Source organism: Hippocampus bargibanti, linkage group LG09 (assembly GCF_051943395.1).
Source record: "Hippocampus bargibanti isolate YZ-2025 linkage group LG09, ASM5194339v1, whole genome shotgun sequence".
In the NCBI taxonomy this organism is placed as follows: domain Eukaryota; kingdom Metazoa; phylum Chordata; class Actinopteri; order Syngnathiformes; family Syngnathidae; genus Hippocampus; species Hippocampus bargibanti.
In genome coordinates this window covers 1,730,001-1,745,553 of record NC_142742.1, presented here as the reverse complement: position 1 = coordinate 1,745,553, position 15,553 = coordinate 1,730,001, and the positions used below count along the sequence as shown (strand labels likewise).

The following is a 15,553-nucleotide window of genomic DNA, read 5'->3' as shown; positions in this document are numbered from 1 at the left end:
CACTTTTCGCATTACCCTCACTTTCTGGGAACCAATTAAGTTCGTAAGCCAATGTATTACTGTACTCCTAAATTGGCCTCAGCCATCTCGGTCATCTTGATCAAAGCCTAATTCGAAAGCAATTCCGCTGTTCATCTTTTTTCTTCCTGCAGGCCAAAACTCACGTGTGCGACATTGAGCAGCGTCTCCAGGGTGTGATTAAGAGCCGCAATAAAGTTCTGGGACTGCCTTTGTCCATTGAAGGTCACGTGCATTATCTGATTCAGGAGGCCACGGACGACAAGCTACTCTGTCTGATGTATGTGGGCTGGGGGCCCTACCTGTAAAGTGCTATTCGACTCGACTTGTGTTCACAAGCCTCGGGTCACAATTTAGCGGGTTCCTCTTTTCTGGAAACGGACATTTATGGACATGTTTTTGTTAATAAATGATGATGTTTTGTTTCCCTTGTGTGTGCATACGCAACATTCCCGTATGCGGCCCACGAGCCAGGCTGCTTTAAGCCCTTAACACTTCTTAAGAGTCACCCTTTCACCTGCTTTCTTTAATCCCATGACAAAATCAAGCAAGATTTTTTTTCTCCCACAGAGAATCAAAATTATATTTTTCTTAAATTTAACCATACAAAGGGGTTATGTAAGAGCATTTTAGTTTGATCTTTTATTTCCTAGGGTTTAAATGCCGCTAGTGTTTATTTTAATACATACACTGGGCAATTAATGGCAAATAAGCATTTGGAAATAGAGGGCTGTGTGAAATGGGTTCATAGTTTTTTTTTCCTTAGGGGGGGGCATTGACCCCAGGGAGACAATATTATCAATATTTTGTGGAAAAAAATCAATACTTTTTACATAATTATGCCGTTCTGGACGAACTTCCGTTTGTGCCTTTACTTTGGCGGGCCATGCCGGAACTCTATTGATAGATTTGAAACGTTTTACCATTAAGCTCCCAAGAACGTCCATCAAACAAATCAAAAGCTAAAGATTTAAAAATGTAACATTTTCGCGAGTAAAAAAATTCATTTGTAGCTCACCCTGTAACGACTGAATCTACGGAATCGAGCGAAACCGAAGGCTAAAGGGACAAAAACAACACAGACAAGTAATAATAGTTACCGCTAATCTTGACCCAAGGAACATGGCGGGTTCAGAGGGTGGACGACGGTTCCTCACCCCGCTCACCTAGCTCGGTTCCCGGGGACTGGGACGCTTCGTCTCCGGTCCAAACATCGGGTACCGCGCTCTCCTCGACCTTGACGACGTCATGGATTTGACTCAGTTGGTCGTGGACGCCAGCCAGCTCATCGACCGCGCTGTCCAGGTAAATATCAGAAATTCAAATGAATAAATATATTTAAAAAATAATCAACAAATAAAACCACCAAGATGGTGCTAAATAATGTTGTTATTCAACCAAAACACGCACTACCTTACCCCATTTAAACTCAGGAGTACCACACTCATGCCTCATGTTTGTTTTTTTTTTTCGATTATTTAACAGACTATTACAAGCCAGTGTCTTCTTGTGCCGGTCCCAAGCCCGGATAAATACAGAGGGTTACGTAAAAGCTTTGCCCAAAACAAACATGCGAATCAAACCTCTGAAGATGGAGGACACTGATTCGCTGAAAAGAAAAGAAGAACAGACTATTACAAAGACCAAATTCAACCGAGCGTGTATTAACGTCACTGTTGTGGTTTACTTTTCAGTACACAGGCGAGAATCTTGGCCAGGCCGACAAGACCGACTTAGATCCCGACCTGGAGGAGCTCCTCATCCAGGTAGATGCCACCAAGACTTGGACGGACCTTATCGTCTCACAGACAGAGGCTGTGTTACAGCCCAATACAGGTTAGTGATAAAATGGCGACTTATAAGTTATTTAAAGTTGAGGAGACATTTTATCAGCTGTCGCTTTTAGTCGAGAGCAGATTTACTGGTTAGAAACATGTAATTTGGGCCCAAAATCCAAAATACGGATGAATCGCTGCTTTTAACCTTATCTGACTTTATCTATGCACTATATAAATGTATAAATTCCTCAATCGAATCGCAAAAATATCTCTGTAACCAATTTCCTAGCTTTTTATTTGTACCGAGCAGCGGCACGAATGGAGGAGAGACTGTACGAGCATCTGGACTGGCCCGCCCCGTCTCGACCTCGTGCTCAAGAGCTCCTCGGTGACCAGATGATTCAGGCCGGGACAGAGATGGGAACCGGCAGCCCTTACGGTGAGCGCATCGTCACTATGATTGTCATCGAGACTTTATCATCAAAATGGCGGCGCCAGATTCCATTTTTGTCTTGAAGGAACGTCGCTACTGCGCTGCGGCGAGGCTCAGAAGCAGCTCGGCGAGGCCCAAAGGCAGTTTTCCCAGAGCGCCAACATCCATTTTCTCAGCCCTCTGCGACGCTTCGGCGTGTGCGAATACAAAAACATGCAGGTAACAAATCCTAGCAGGGAATCCTTTACATTTATATAACGCATATATGTATCAATTTTTACTCATATTTATAATGAGAGCTATCCTACGTACGTACGTTACAAAACAGTACCAAGACTGACCTGTGAGGGGCAGCAAAGGACATCCGCATTAATGAACAACACAAAGAAGAAAAATTAGTCGTTAGACGCCACATTATACAAACAATCAACAGCTAATAGATAGCTAGCTAGTTAGCTAGCCAGCCTTCTACACCGCTAATAGATAGATAATAGCTAGCTAATAATAATAATAATAATAATAATAATAATAATGAATAATGAATAATAATAATACATTTAATTTCTAAGCGACTAAGCTATTTATTAGCGGTCTAGCTGGCTGGCTAGCTATCTAGCTAGCCATCTATTAGCTATCTATTAGTGGTCTGGCTGGCTGGCTAGCTATCTAGCTAGCCATCTGTTAGCTATCTATTAGCTAGCTAGCTAGCTTACTATCTATTTGAGTTGCTTCCAGGTTGAGTGAATGCTGGCGCGTGTGGCTGCCGCTGCTCACCCACAGAAAAACTTATCCAGTTACTGTAAAGTGTCCTTGAGAGTTTTGAAAGGCGCTTAAAAATTGAGTGTAGTATTAGTATTAGTATAAGTATTAGTATTAGTATTATTCTTCATGTTATTATTATTATTATTATTATTATCATCATTATTATTAGTAGTATTATTAGTATTAGTATTGGTAGTATTATTATTCATAGTAGTAGAATTATTATTATTATTATTATTATTATTATTATTATAAGTAGTAGTAGTAGTATTACTATTAGTCTTAGTATTAGAATTATTATTATTATTATTATTAGTATTATTATTATTATTATTATTATTATTATTGTTAAATATTTTTGTTCAGGAGGAGCGCAGGATGTTGCTGAGCAAGCGTCTGGACTTGGATGTTGCCAAGAGCCGACTAAGGAGAGCTCATGAGGCCGAACGAGAGTCCAGGGTGAGAAGGACAGAAAGGTATGATGCGATCAAGCTGTTCGCTCGATTTATTGATTGTTGTTCATCTTATTGACGACTTCAGAATCTGGACGCAAACCCGGCGGGGGACGACAACTTTTCGTCTCAGGTGTCCTACATGTTCCGATTCATGCGCGTTCGTTGGATGAAGGTGAGTCGGTACAAACCCACTCGATGTCAGCGTCGTCGCAGAGTTGTCGTCATGACGACCCCCCCTGCTCTCCTCTCTCTCGTCCATCAGATGTGGGCGCAGGAGATCTCGCAAGTGAGTGAATAGAATCCACACACTCGCGGGTGTCACTTTCGGGGTCAATGGGGGAAGTGTGTGTGTGTGTGTGTGTGTGTGTGTGTGTGTGTGTGTGTGTGTGTGTGTGTGTGTGTGTGTGTGTGTGTGTGTGTGTGTGTGTGTGTGTGTGTGTGTGTGTGTGTGTGTGTGTGTGTGTGTTTTATCAAGTTACGATACGTCGATCATACGCTGACGCATGCTAAGCAAAAATCAGTATTAAATTACCTCCAGCGCAGCAATTTTCCAACCCTAAGCAAATTAATATGAAAAAAAGTACTAAGATATTTTAACCTAATTCATTACAGGAGTGAGGACTTTGAATGTACCCATTCAGTGTCCTCACTCCTGGTATTATTTCAGTTCACAGTCCACTTTTTATTGCGTTTTTTTTTCAAGAATATATATATATATATATATAGCTATCAAACTGTCAATAAATTGTTATTGTCAAGCTAGCTACCATCTAAGCTATCTGTCAAACTATCAATAAATTCTTATTGTCAAGCTAGCTACCTTCCAAGCTAGCTACCTTCTAAAACAGCTGCCTTCCAAGCTATCTATCAATCTATTAATAAATTATTATCAAGATAGCTACCTTCTAAGCTAGCTACCTTCCAAGCTAGCTACCTTCCAAGATATCTATCAATAAATTGTTATTGTCAAGCTAGCTACCTTCCAAGCTAGCTACCTTCTGAGCTAGCTACCTTCCAGGCTAACTACCTTCCAAGATATATATATATATATATATATATATATATATATATATATATATATATATATATATATATATATATATATATATATATATATATATATATGAGAGAGAGAGAGACAGTTATATATATATATTACATGGTTTTCATATCTTTATATACACTGTATATTTTGACAGTTTATATACCCTTTGAAGGGAAAAGCCGAAAGAAAAAGAAGATTTTGACAGTTCATATATGTCATTTATTGTTGTGTTTGTTTTGTTTTTTTTGTGTTTGTTTTTAGGCCGAGGCGCAGCTGACGATCTGCGAGTCTTTGTTTCATCGTCAATCAGAAGCCACGCGACAACTTCTGGAAGAAATTAGCAACACTCGCGTACGTACGCACGCACGCCACGCGCAACACCTTTAAAGTCCTTTTTTCCAAATCTTGCGCGATTGTTTAGAACACCGAACATTTTCGGTGTTTCAGTGACACGCTAAAACGGGTTGTTTGTGTGGTAATGGGATTTTTTTTTTCTTTCTTTCTTTCTTTTTCTCAGCACAAGCACATGCAGAGACTGAGTGACTTTGTGGACGCGCAGGCTTGTTATTACGCCCAGTGCAAGCAACACTCCCAGGAGCTCAACAAACAGCTGGCCAGGTTGGGAAAAGTCACACCTCATTCTCATCCATATATATATATATATAAAAGAACATTTATTTTCAAGTGTTTAGTAGCCTTTTTATTTTCAAATTCTCCTGGATTTTCCAGAATTTTACAAATAGATAGAAAGTTAGATAGCTAGCGAATAGATAACTAATAGATAGATAGCTAATCGATAGCAAATAGATAAACAAATACATAGCTAGCTAGATAGCCAGCTAGATAGCCAGCTATATAGCCAGATAGCTAGATAGCCAGCTAGCCAGCTATATAGCCACATAGCTAGATAGCTCAAGTGACTGCAACATGATGTAAACAGACCGGGAAGAACCCATTGTCTCAATAGAACATCATATTGTGCATTTTCTCATGATAGTAATTAATATCTATGTACATATTTGAGTTACTTCCGGGTTGAGTGAACGCTGGCGCATGTGGCTGCCGCTGCTCACCCACAGAAAAACTGTTCCTGTGACTGTAAAGTGACCTTGAGAGTTTTGAAAGGCGCTTAGAAATTAAATGTATTATTATTAATATTTTTACATTATGTTGCTCACTTGAGCTATCTAGCTGGCTACCTAGCTAGCTATTAGCTAGCTGGCTGGATATCTAATTTGCTGTATATTTGCTGTTTATAAGCTATCTGTGGGCTAGCTATCTATCTATTAGTTTTCTATTAGCTAGCTAGCTAGCTTAATATGTATTTGAGTTCCTTCCGGGTTGAGTGAGCGCTGGCGCATGTGGCTGCCGCTGCTCACCCACAGAAAAACGTATGCTGTGACTGTAAAGTGACCTTGAGAGTTTTGAAAGGCGCTTAGAAATTAAATGTATTCTTATTATTCATATTTTTTTGATTGACATGAGCCCAACATATGTCATATACATTTCTATACTCATGCTTCAGCATAATGAATTGAGAATAAAGAATAAAATGGCCGGTCTCCATTTGTGACTTTCCAATGTTCTTCCAGCGTCCCTGCCGTGTTGTGCTCCACCAAGTGGCAGGCGTCAATCACCAACGGGGCGCCTCGCTCTCAGAATCCTTCTGCTGATCCAAATCAAGTTGCTCCCGCCTCCGCCGCCGTCGTCCACCACCTTCCGGAATTCCACCAGGACTCTTGGACGACGGGAATGAGCGCTAACGATAACAACGAGGCGGTTCCTGAGCGTGATTGTCCATCACAATTTGAACGTTCTCCATCTTGTGAACTAGCATCTCTCGACTAATCACCCCACCCCCACCCCCGAAGGAGCGCAGGTGAGTTACAACGATCAGTCGCGACTTGAAGGAAACTCTCTTCTTTCATCAGAAAAAAAAGAGTTAATTCCTAAGTTATATGGGTCTGGAGTTATCTGAGCTTGAAATAGGGGCAGTTGTCCAAAATACAATGCAATACAATCCATATTTTTCTTTAACAACAGCTGAAGCTGGAACAAAGCGCTAACGTGAACAAATGGGAAATGCTGCCTCCTTGTGGAAAAGAAAAAAACATTGCCAGAGGTCTGACAACGCTTTATCGGTACCCTCCGCAAGAAAAACAGAACCCAAATAAATTTGGGAATGGCGCTCTACTTCATATTTTCAATTCCCGAATAAATTCGGGAATGGCAGTGAATGAGTTAAAAGTTAAATATGTCCGACTGAAACAAAATGGCTGATATAATATTCGTGGTTGTTTTTGTGAAGTCAAATCCGCCACGATTTTTTTTCCAATTAAAAAAAAACAACAACATACGCTTAATCAAAACATTGTCTTTATTGTGCGTGATTAAAAAAAAAATAACCCTAAAAATAAAACACTGTACTTTCAACATCACTGTTAAAAATATACTTTTAATTCTGTATCGGCGTCCATTTTATGCAAAGCGGCAATTATCGGCATCGGTTCATCGAGTAACTCGTCATCAGTTCGTTAAATTTCAAGTGAAGTCATTAAGTAACGTCACCGTTTAGTTTTCAAGTGTCGATTTCTCCCTTGTGTGTGTGTGTGTGTGTGTGTGTGTGTGTGTGTGTGTGTGTGTGTGTGTGTGTGTGTGTGTGTGTTGTTTCTTTCATTGCGTTTGCATTTCGAAACTAAATAAAGTGAAACGCCATCATTCCACGCATATGCAGGCGGTGTCACCCCCTCAGTGGTCCCAATAGATCAATTCAAGTTCTCATTCTCGCATTCCAGATGTTGTTCATTTTCCTCCTCATAGAGGCCATATTGTGTAATGGGGCGGGGGGGGGGGGGTCTATATGTCTAATGGAAATGCATACATGATGTAGATGATGTCATTATCATGCTACAGGCTCGAGGTGTGCACGTGTGTGTGTGTGAGAGATATGTCGTCGACGTCAGCACTAAGTTGGTATGTGTTTAATGTGGAAATAAATATGCCAACAGTGACACCGGGGCTCCCCAAACAGTTTTTTTTAGGGGTGTAACGAAGTTTCCTCCATTTTTTTTTACCCAATGTTCAATGAAGAAATATCACATTATTATTTTGGTACATGACAACCTCAAGAGTAATGTTTTTAGTTCTCCGCATTTTCAATCTAAGCTAGCTACCTTCCAATCTAGCTACCATCTAAGCTAGCTATCAAACTGTCAATAAATTGTTATTGTCAAGCTAGCTACCGTCCAAGCTAGCTACCATCTAAGCTATCTGTCAAACTATCAATAAATTGTTATTGTCAAGCTAGCTACCTTCCAAGCTAGCTACCTTCCAAGCTAGCTACCGTCCAAGCTAGCTACCATCTAAGCTATCTGTCAAACTATCAATAAATTGTTATTGTCAAGCTAGCTACCTTCCAAGCTAGCTACCTTCCAAGATATCTATCAATCTATCAATAAATTGTTATTGTCAAGCTAGCTACCTTCCAAGCTAGCTACCTTCTAAGCTATCTGTCAAACTATCAATAAATTGTTATTGTCAAGCTAGCTACCTTCCAAGCTAGCTACCATCTAAGCTATCTGTCAAACTATCAATAAATTGTTATTGTCAAGCTAGCTACCTTCCAAGCTAGCTACCGTCCAAGCTAGCTACCATCTAAGCTATCTGTCAAACTATCAATAAATTGTTATTGTCAAGCTAGCTACCTTCCAAGCTAGCTACCTTCTAAGCTAGCTACCTTCCAGGCTAGCTACCGTCCTAGCTATCTCTCAATCTATCTACCGTCACAAATGTGAGTGATCCCGTCATCATCATCATCATCGGGTAAGTTGAGCGCCTCTTTTGTTTCAAACGTTTCAAAGATGTTTTATGTGTTATTTGTGTAAATTAAAAAAAATATTTAATAAAAATATATATTACATTAAATTAAATGGACATAAAATAAAATATTAACTTAATAAATTAAATTAAAATATATTTACAAATACAAACATAAATAACAAAATAATAATATTTAAAATAACATAATCAAAATAAAAATTATGTAAATAAAAAAATAAGGTAGAGCGCCTCTTTTGTTTCAAACAAGATTTTTTATGTAAATTATTTATGAAAATTAAAAATGTAATAAAGATTATTTTTTATTTTAAATTAAATTACATTAAAATTAAATACAATAAATTACATTAAAATAATTACACAAATATTACATTAAATAAAAATAAATGTTTTTATTAAAAATAAAAATAAAATACAAACATAAAAAGTTATGTAAATAAAAGATATATATATAAAAAAAGAAATGTGCAATAAATGTAAAAAAAAAGGGAAAATTATGTAAATGTGACCAAAAGAACTAACAAAAAAAAAACAAATTATGGCACCCCCCCAAAAAAAAAAAAAAAAACTAACATCTACCCAGTTTTATTAATCTTCCATCATTATCGGCTAGGCTACATTCAGAGCTAGGCTACATTCAGATCTTGCTAGCACCTGCTGAGTTTTATTTATTTATTTATTCTTTTATTTATTTATTTATTTATTTATGTAGCTATCATTTTTTTTAATTTATTTGTGTTTTTCTGTATTTATCTATTTCTATGTTCTTTTTAAAAATTTGTTAATGTTTTTATTTCTATCTTTATTTAGGATGTTATGTTTATTTCTTTGTTTATTTATTATAGGTGCCATCAACCAAGGTTCTCCTGGTGTTATACTCGCTTTGACCCCAAATATCATCAACAAATCGAGTTAAAGAAATTGAAGCTACCTTATTTGCCAAACTGGTCGAAGTTCAATTTAAAAAAATCCAAACATTTTCCTTTATGGTCTGCATTTTTTTCTTTCTTCCTCATGTTAATGTCTTGTTTCTCCTCCCATGCAGACCCCCTCGGATCGCTACGACATCCGCACAGGATGCTGACTGCCTCGTTTTTTTTTTTTTTTTTTTTTTTCTTCCTGGGGACCTCCGACATCCGTTGGTGACCTTCAATCATCAAATCAGGTTTGAAAAAAAAACCTCTTTGCATCAATGTCAAGGTCTCCCGTTCTCATCCTGCATTTTGCAAATTGGGAATTGTCAAGAATGTCCGAAAGGAAGTGGAATTTTTCCATACAAAACATAACGTTGTCTGTTCGCTCACCAAAAAAAAAAGAAAATGACTGATGTTATGAAATGTGATGCAAAGGCAATCCCCCCCCCCCCAAAAAAAAAAAAAAACTGTCTATGCAAGCTCTCAGTCGTACAGGAGTGGTCCATCGATGAGAAGGTTTCTTCAGCCGTCATCTGTACTTCTTTAAAGATGGCTAGACGTTTCGCTTCTTATCCAAGAGGCTTCGTCAGCGAACTAAATTTTTTTTGCTGGTAGTTTTGGCCCTATATATATCCATACTGGACTACTGCCTGAGTATGAGGTCTACGACTGGCCTGATTGCCCCATTTGCTCTGGTATCACCTCATCAGCATAACTAAGCTTATGTTGCCTAAGAAATCTGTTGTCCGAACGATCCAAATTGAACCTCACCCCACCATGGCGATTTAGTGAAGGGTTTTGCTGTTTTATGAAAATAGCTCCTATTACTCCCCTTTAAGACCATCTATTTTCTTTCGCTAAGATTTTAACCTCACTGTCGTCAAATGTGTGGTTGCTAGCTTTGAGGTGCATATGTACTACCTGCAATTTTAGGTACTGCTACTCCTCTCCTTTTAGTATCTTCACAATTTTTGGTTTCATTCCCTATTCTGTTCTTTTGACATTTCTTAAAAGACCACTGAGGGTAAAAAAATAAAAACTGTAGTTTGCTGACTCTTGGATAAGAAGCGAAGTGTCCAACACCTTCAAAGAAGTCCAGATGACGGCTGAAGAAACCTTCTCATCGATGGACCACTCCTGTTTTGGCAGTTGGTATTGCGCAATTAAAGCAACGCTAAAAAGGCGGAGCTTGTCAACACACACACACAAGGCTCCGACTTCCTTCTTCAACTTGGGGACTTTTGACACATTACCTCCACTGCTACATTACTCACAACACCCCCCCCCCCCCCCCCCCCCCCCCCCACGCTTGCCCCCTGTCAAAGTCCCACGCCCTTGCGCCACCCCCAAAACCCCCCACTGGACCTCCTACTCCCCTCCATCTGAGTTTATAAGGCGGCCTCAGTGCGCTCACAGCAAACACTTTTTTTCTTGTGCGACATTTTGCGACCCCTCCCCCTCCTAAAAAAAAATGGCCGATCTAAGAATATGGGGGGTGCTGAAGCTATGCGGAGTACTTTGCACGATGGTACGCGTGGGCTCGTCGCCACACCACAATCTGTTGGACTACGTCGATGTCTACGACAACGAAGTGGCCAGTGAGCAAGGTTAGCGTTCTGTCATTTTCGTTCACTTTGCCATTCCCGAATTTGTTCAGGTTTAGATTTTTTTTTGCGGGAGGGGGTTCAGATAAAGCGCTGGTCAGACCTCTGGCCATGTTTTTTTTTTTCTCCCTTCCAGAAGTGTGCAGCATTTACCTTTTGTCCATGTTAGCGCTTTCTTCCAGGTTCCGCTCTGCTATATAAATCAATATGAATGTATTGTATTTTGGATGGCTGCCGCTGCTCACTCACAGAAAAACTGATCCTGTGACTTGAAAATGACCTTGAGAGTTTTGAAAGGCGCTTAGAAATGAAATGTATTATTGTTGTTATTATTTGCTATCTATTAGCTAGCAAGCTAGTTTACTATGTATTTGAGTTAATTCCGGGTCGAGTGATTACTGGCGCGTGTGGCTGCCACTGCTCACCCACAGACAAAACCGATCCTGTGAGTGTAAAGTGACCTTGAGTGATTTGGAAGCCGCTTATAAATGAAATATATTATTATTATGTTATGTTTTATGGGGACCTGGGAACGGATTATTCTCATTTTAATGGTTTCCTATGGGAAATTAATTATTGGGATACACACTTTTCACCTGACACACTCTGTCTGGGAACCAATTAAGTTTGTAAGGCAAAATATCACTGTATTCATTGTCTCTTGTATTTTTAGATGATTCCCTGCCTCCGCAAACATCGTGCCAGTCAGCGGAGCTCGCTCGATGGGACAAGCTCTTCATCGCCCTGGAGGACTCTCACATGAGGCAGAACATGCTGCTGGCGTCCTCGCAAAATTGCTGCGGGGCCACGGCGGCCCTCGGGGCGCAGGTTGATCACCTGGTCCGGACGGCGTCCCGCCAGTGGCAAACCGCCCTCGCGTTGCTTCGTCGGGAAGGTGAGGCCAGCGAGAGGAGATTCAACGCGACCCTGCAGATGTGGCATCATTTCAAGCCGTCAGCGTTGGGTCTTCAAGAACAGGAAGTGATGGCGCCCCCTGCTGATAGTGTGGAAAAGGTGCTGGTTACCATAGCGACTGAGCTCCAGAGGCTCCATGGGCAGCTCGGTCGAGTTATCCAGCAGGTGGGCGGGACCAAGAAGGACACAGGAGACTCGTGAGAGGCCCACAGCAGGTGGTCTACACACCCCTGTTCAATTTTTTTTTTTTTTATTTTTTTAGGTGTGTGTGTGTGTATATATAAGATAGATGGATAGATACTAGATAGATGGATACTAGATACTGGATAGATACTAGATGATAGATACTAGGTAGGTAGGCAGTTAGATAGATACTAGGTAGGTAGTTAGATAGATAGATACTAGATAGGGAGGTAGATAGGTAGGTACTGTAGTTAGATAGATAGATAGATAGATAGATAGATAGATAGATAGATAGATAGATAGATAGATAGATAGATAGCAGGTAGTTAGATAGATAGATAGTAGGTAGGTAGGTAGATAGATAGATACTAGATAGGGAGGTAGGTAGGTAGGAAGGTACTGTAGTTAGATAGATGATAGATAGATAGATAGATAGATAGATAGATAGATAGATAGATAGATAGATAGTAGGTAGGTAGTTATAGATACTAGGTAGGTAGGTAGTTAGATAGACAAATAGATGGATAGATAGCTGCCATTCCCGAATTTATTCAGGTTTTGTTTCAGATAAAGCGCTGTTCAGACCTCTGGCAATGTTTTTTTTCCCTTCCACAAGGGGGCAGGATTTGCATTTTGGCCATGTTAGCACTTTATTACAGCTTCAGCTGTTGTTAAAGCGCTATACTAAGCAATCAACATATACGTATTGTATTGTATTGTATTTTACACAGCCGCCCTCATTTTAAGCTCATATAACTCCAGACCCATATAATTTAGGAATTAACTCTGATGAAATAAGAGAGTCTAAGGTTTCTAACGCTGTATTGAATGTTCATGTCGTCCTAAAAGTCCATATTTTGTGGGTTCTGGAATAATATTTATGTGAAGAGCGGAAAATATTTGTGGTTTGAGTTAAAACGGAGGGTGTGTAGACTTTTGCAACTCGATTATTTTTGTGGATTTTTTCCCCCCCGCCCTCCTCTATTTTACCGTAAGGAATGACTGCATCCCGCACGGTGTCCAACTGGATTCTCTTGCCGCTTTTTTTGGGCGGCCATTACTATTACTATTTTCACTTCATGATGGTTGCCCAATATCATTCGAGTCCCAAAATGGCAGTCCGGTGTGTGAAGCCAGTCAAAATAAACTACAATAAAATGAAATAACTTGGCTTTAAAGTATCGTGATTGACACCAATTTAGTCCAGCTGTTTATCGTACAGCGATATTTTATTGTCACATAAACAGACGACACCATTTTGCAACATTTTTTTGTCATCAACTCCCACCAAAATGTTTTTAAAAAATGGCACAAATGAGACAATAATGGCACTCAAAGACACCCCCCCCCCCCGTCTCCCCGATCACAAATTTACTGCAAAATGACAAAAATTAGGGGAAAAAAACATTGCGAGTCAGCGTGAAATTTGGAATTAGGGTGAAACATTTTAGCAGGAGGTGGGATGGGCATAGAGTTTTTCCCTTTATGGATTTTGAGTTCGGAATAAAGGGGGCGGGTCATGTCCTTGAGTTAAATTGAACATTTGTGGTTACATTTTGGGTATGGGTGTCATTTTTTTTAGACCCAAAAACAAAGAAAGCCCTCCTGAATCAAACTTTGTGCTTGGCGGAGGTTCTATAACAGGGGTGTCAAAGTCATTTGTTTGCCGCGGCCCGCATTGTACTTTCCCCAGTGTGTTCTACCGGAAACAAATTCCTTGTGTGTTCTACATACAGTGATACCTCGGTTTACGAACCTGCTTGGCTTACAAACTTTTCGGTTTACGAACGTTAAATTTATGAAAATTTTACCTTGGCATACAAACTATTTTTTGGCATACACACGGAGCGCCACAATGAGTGATGTGTCGTTCGCGAACGAGCCTGTTCTCCGAACCACAAAATGGCAGCCGACTCATTTTTGTCCTCTCTTCCCCGCCCCCAGTAGTCGGTTAAAGCCATGTGATTGGTCAAGAACGCAGCAGTGAGGGGAGGTGCTTTAAACATTAAATAGACAGGCAGACGACAGGGAGAGAGAGAGTGAGAAAATGGAGAGAAAACGGTGAAATTTTGACTCGTTTCAACTTTGATAGTTCAAAAGCAGAGTACAGACTGCAAGGTTAAAATGTCAGTTCAAAAGCAGAGTACAGACTGCAAGGTTAAAATGTCCAATCAATCAGGCTCCACAAATAAGCCGCACAAGCCATCTGTACACTTGATGAAAAAAGCTATCAACCCAGCTAAACAGAACACAATTGATGAGGAACTAGATAAAATTATCACAGAGAAAGCACCTCCAAGGGATCATTCCTCAAGATGGTGAAAGAAGAAGGCTACGTTCCTCATCAAGTGTGTAATGCTAATGAAAGCGGCCAGTCAATTCCATCAAGCCATCGACCATCACAAAGGTCAATAAAACCACTTTATTATATAATACAGTTTATTTCTTTAATTATAATACCATTGCACATTTATTATACATAAGATAATGTATATTTGGTGTAGTTTTAAGGCTTAGGAAAGTAGAAAATTATGTTTTATGGGGACCTGGGAACGGATTATTCTCATTTTAATGGTTTCCTATGGGAAATTAAATTTTGGGATACACACTTTTGGCCTTACACACTCTGTGTGGGAACCAATTAAGTTTGTAAGCCAAGGTATCACTGTACTTGGCAAGAAACATGAGTCTGATGACTGTTATTGTGGTTTACATCCCAAAATATGAAATTTTGGTTCAGATTTTAGCCAGCATCGTGCAATTTCCCAAGTTTGATTTGCTTTGGCGGGGCCGAAAAAAAGTGACGAATTTGGCCCGCGGGCCTTGACTTTGACACCGGTGTTCTAAAACGACCAGTTGAGCGAGTACGATTGGCTCGGTGGACGCGTTTTATTTGATGGGCGAGTCCAGAATTTCCTCATACTCCTCCCCGTGACGCCGGTTTCCCCCACGAGACGGCACCAGCTTGGTGCACACCAACCAGCCAACGCTCAGGACCACCACGACGTTCCCGACCACTTCGGGCGCGCTCGGGGCCAACCGCGCCAACACCAGATGGGCCGCCGTCGCCAAAGGCGCTTCCAAGCTCTGGCTGGCGGACACCAACGCCGGGTGGACCCGCGTGAGGCCCTGCGTCACCCCCAGGAAGGCGACGGCGGAGCAAGCCACCAAAACCAGAACCAGGACCCAAGCGGGGAGGCTCGCCGGCCAGGACCAAGCGTCCCGGAGCAGGAACAGCCACGCCGGGGTGACCAGGCAGCCGGTCCAGCTGACGGCGAACAGGGCCGTTGCCACGCCGACCCTCCCCTTCAGGGACCGGTAGCCCACCAGGGCCAAGGCCATCCACAGCCCGGCCAGCGCCGACAGGGACCACCCGAACGCGGTCCTCCAGAAGGCCGCGGGGTCCGCGCGGGGGTCGGCGCTCTCGGCGGGGAGCAGCGGGACCCCCAAACCGCACAGCCCCGCCGCCAGCGCCACGCCATCCGACAACCCGAGTCGTTCGTCCAGCAACAGGAAGGCCAAAGCGGCGGAAAGCGCCGTGGTGGCCAAACGCCAGGCGGGCGCGGCGCCGTCCGGGCCGGCGAAGCTCAGCGAGGAGTAAGCGCAGCA

General features: G+C 41.2%; 4 protein-coding genes across 7 annotated transcripts in view; 3 read left to right on the top strand and 1 right to left on the bottom strand.

Annotated features, from left to right (window-relative positions):
- The window catches only part of atr (ATR checkpoint kinase), a 39,632-nt gene extending 38,944 nt beyond the window's left edge, over window positions 1-688 (top strand). The window contains 1 exon segment of the mRNA XM_089004719.1: window positions 153-688. Coding sequence (XP_088860845.1) covers window positions 153-326 — 174 coding nt within the window. The 3' untranslated portion in view covers window positions 327-688.
- A 231-nt stretch (window positions 689-919) lies between these two features.
- LOC148893220 (endophilin-B1-like) lies at window positions 920-9,493 on the top strand. Of its 3 annotated transcripts, none has more exons than XM_089003755.1 (11): window positions 920-1,323; window positions 1,713-1,854; window positions 2,107-2,235; window positions 2,315-2,448; window positions 3,358-3,450; window positions 3,532-3,618; window positions 3,709-3,732; window positions 4,753-4,842; window positions 5,009-5,109; window positions 6,084-6,370; window positions 9,374-9,493. In XM_089003755.1, the coding sequence occupies exons 1-10, from the start codon at window positions 1,267-1,269 to the stop codon at window positions 6,337-6,339; spliced, it is 1,113 nt and encodes a 370-aa protein (XP_088859881.1). In that variant the 5' UTR covers window positions 920-1,266; the 3' UTR covers window positions 6,340-6,370; window positions 9,374-9,493. The 3 variants fall into 3 exon arrangements, with proteins under 3 accessions (XP_088859881.1, XP_088859879.1, XP_088859878.1); XM_089003753.1 differs by lacking the exon at window positions 9,374-9,493 and adding an exon at window positions 6,535-7,740; XM_089003752.1 differs by lacking the exon at window positions 9,374-9,493 and having other exon boundaries at window positions 6,084-7,740.
- Window positions 8,732-14,230, top strand: LOC148893219 (uncharacterized). Of its 2 annotated transcripts, XM_089003756.1 has the most exons (4): window positions 8,732-9,493; window positions 10,728-10,849; window positions 11,520-14,062; window positions 14,102-14,230. In XM_089003756.1, exons 1-3 carry the CDS (start codon window positions 9,315-9,317, stop codon window positions 11,960-11,962), a joined length of 744 nt encoding a protein of 247 aa, XP_088859882.1. In that variant the 5' UTR covers window positions 8,732-9,314; the 3' UTR covers window positions 11,963-14,062; window positions 14,102-14,230. The 2 variants fall into 2 exon arrangements, with proteins under 2 accessions (XP_088859882.1, XP_088859883.1); XM_089003757.1 differs by lacking the exon at window positions 8,732-9,493 and having other exon boundaries at window positions 10,535-10,849; window positions 14,102-14,226.
- Window positions 14,231-14,352: 122 nt separating this feature from the next.
- The window catches only part of slc35g2a (solute carrier family 35 member G2a), a 5,616-nt gene continuing 4,415 nt past the window's right edge, over window positions 14,353-15,553 (bottom strand). The window contains 1 exon segment of the mRNA XM_089003751.1: window positions 14,353-15,553. This exon segment is cut by the window's right edge and continues 387 nt beyond it. Within this exon segment, the coding sequence (XP_088859877.1) occupies window positions 14,834-15,553 (720 nt within the window). The 3' untranslated portion in view covers window positions 14,353-14,833.

Coding starts and splice junctions, on each gene's coding strand:
- LOC148893220 (XM_089003755.1), top strand. CDS start 1,267: ATGGATTTGACTCAGTTGGTCGTGGACGCCAGCCAGCTCATCGACCGC. Junction 1,324..1,712: donor TCATCGACCGCGCTGTCCAG/GTAAATATCAGA, acceptor TTTACTTTTCAG/TACACAGGCGAGAATCTTGG. Junction 4,843..5,008: donor AAGAAATTAGCAACACTCGC/GTACGTACGCAC, acceptor TCTTTTTCTCAG/CACAAGCACATGCAGAGACT.
- LOC148893219 (XM_089003756.1), top strand. CDS start 9,315: ATGGTCTGCATTTTTTTCTTTCTTCCTCATGTTAATGTCTTGTTTCTC. Junction 9,494..10,727: donor ACCTTCAATCATCAAATCAG/GTTTGAAAAAAA, acceptor GGCCGATCTAAG/AATATGGGGGGTGCTGAAGC. Junction 10,850..11,519: donor CGAAGTGGCCAGTGAGCAAG/GTTAGCGTTCTG, acceptor TTGTATTTTTAG/ATGATTCCCTGCCTCCGCAA.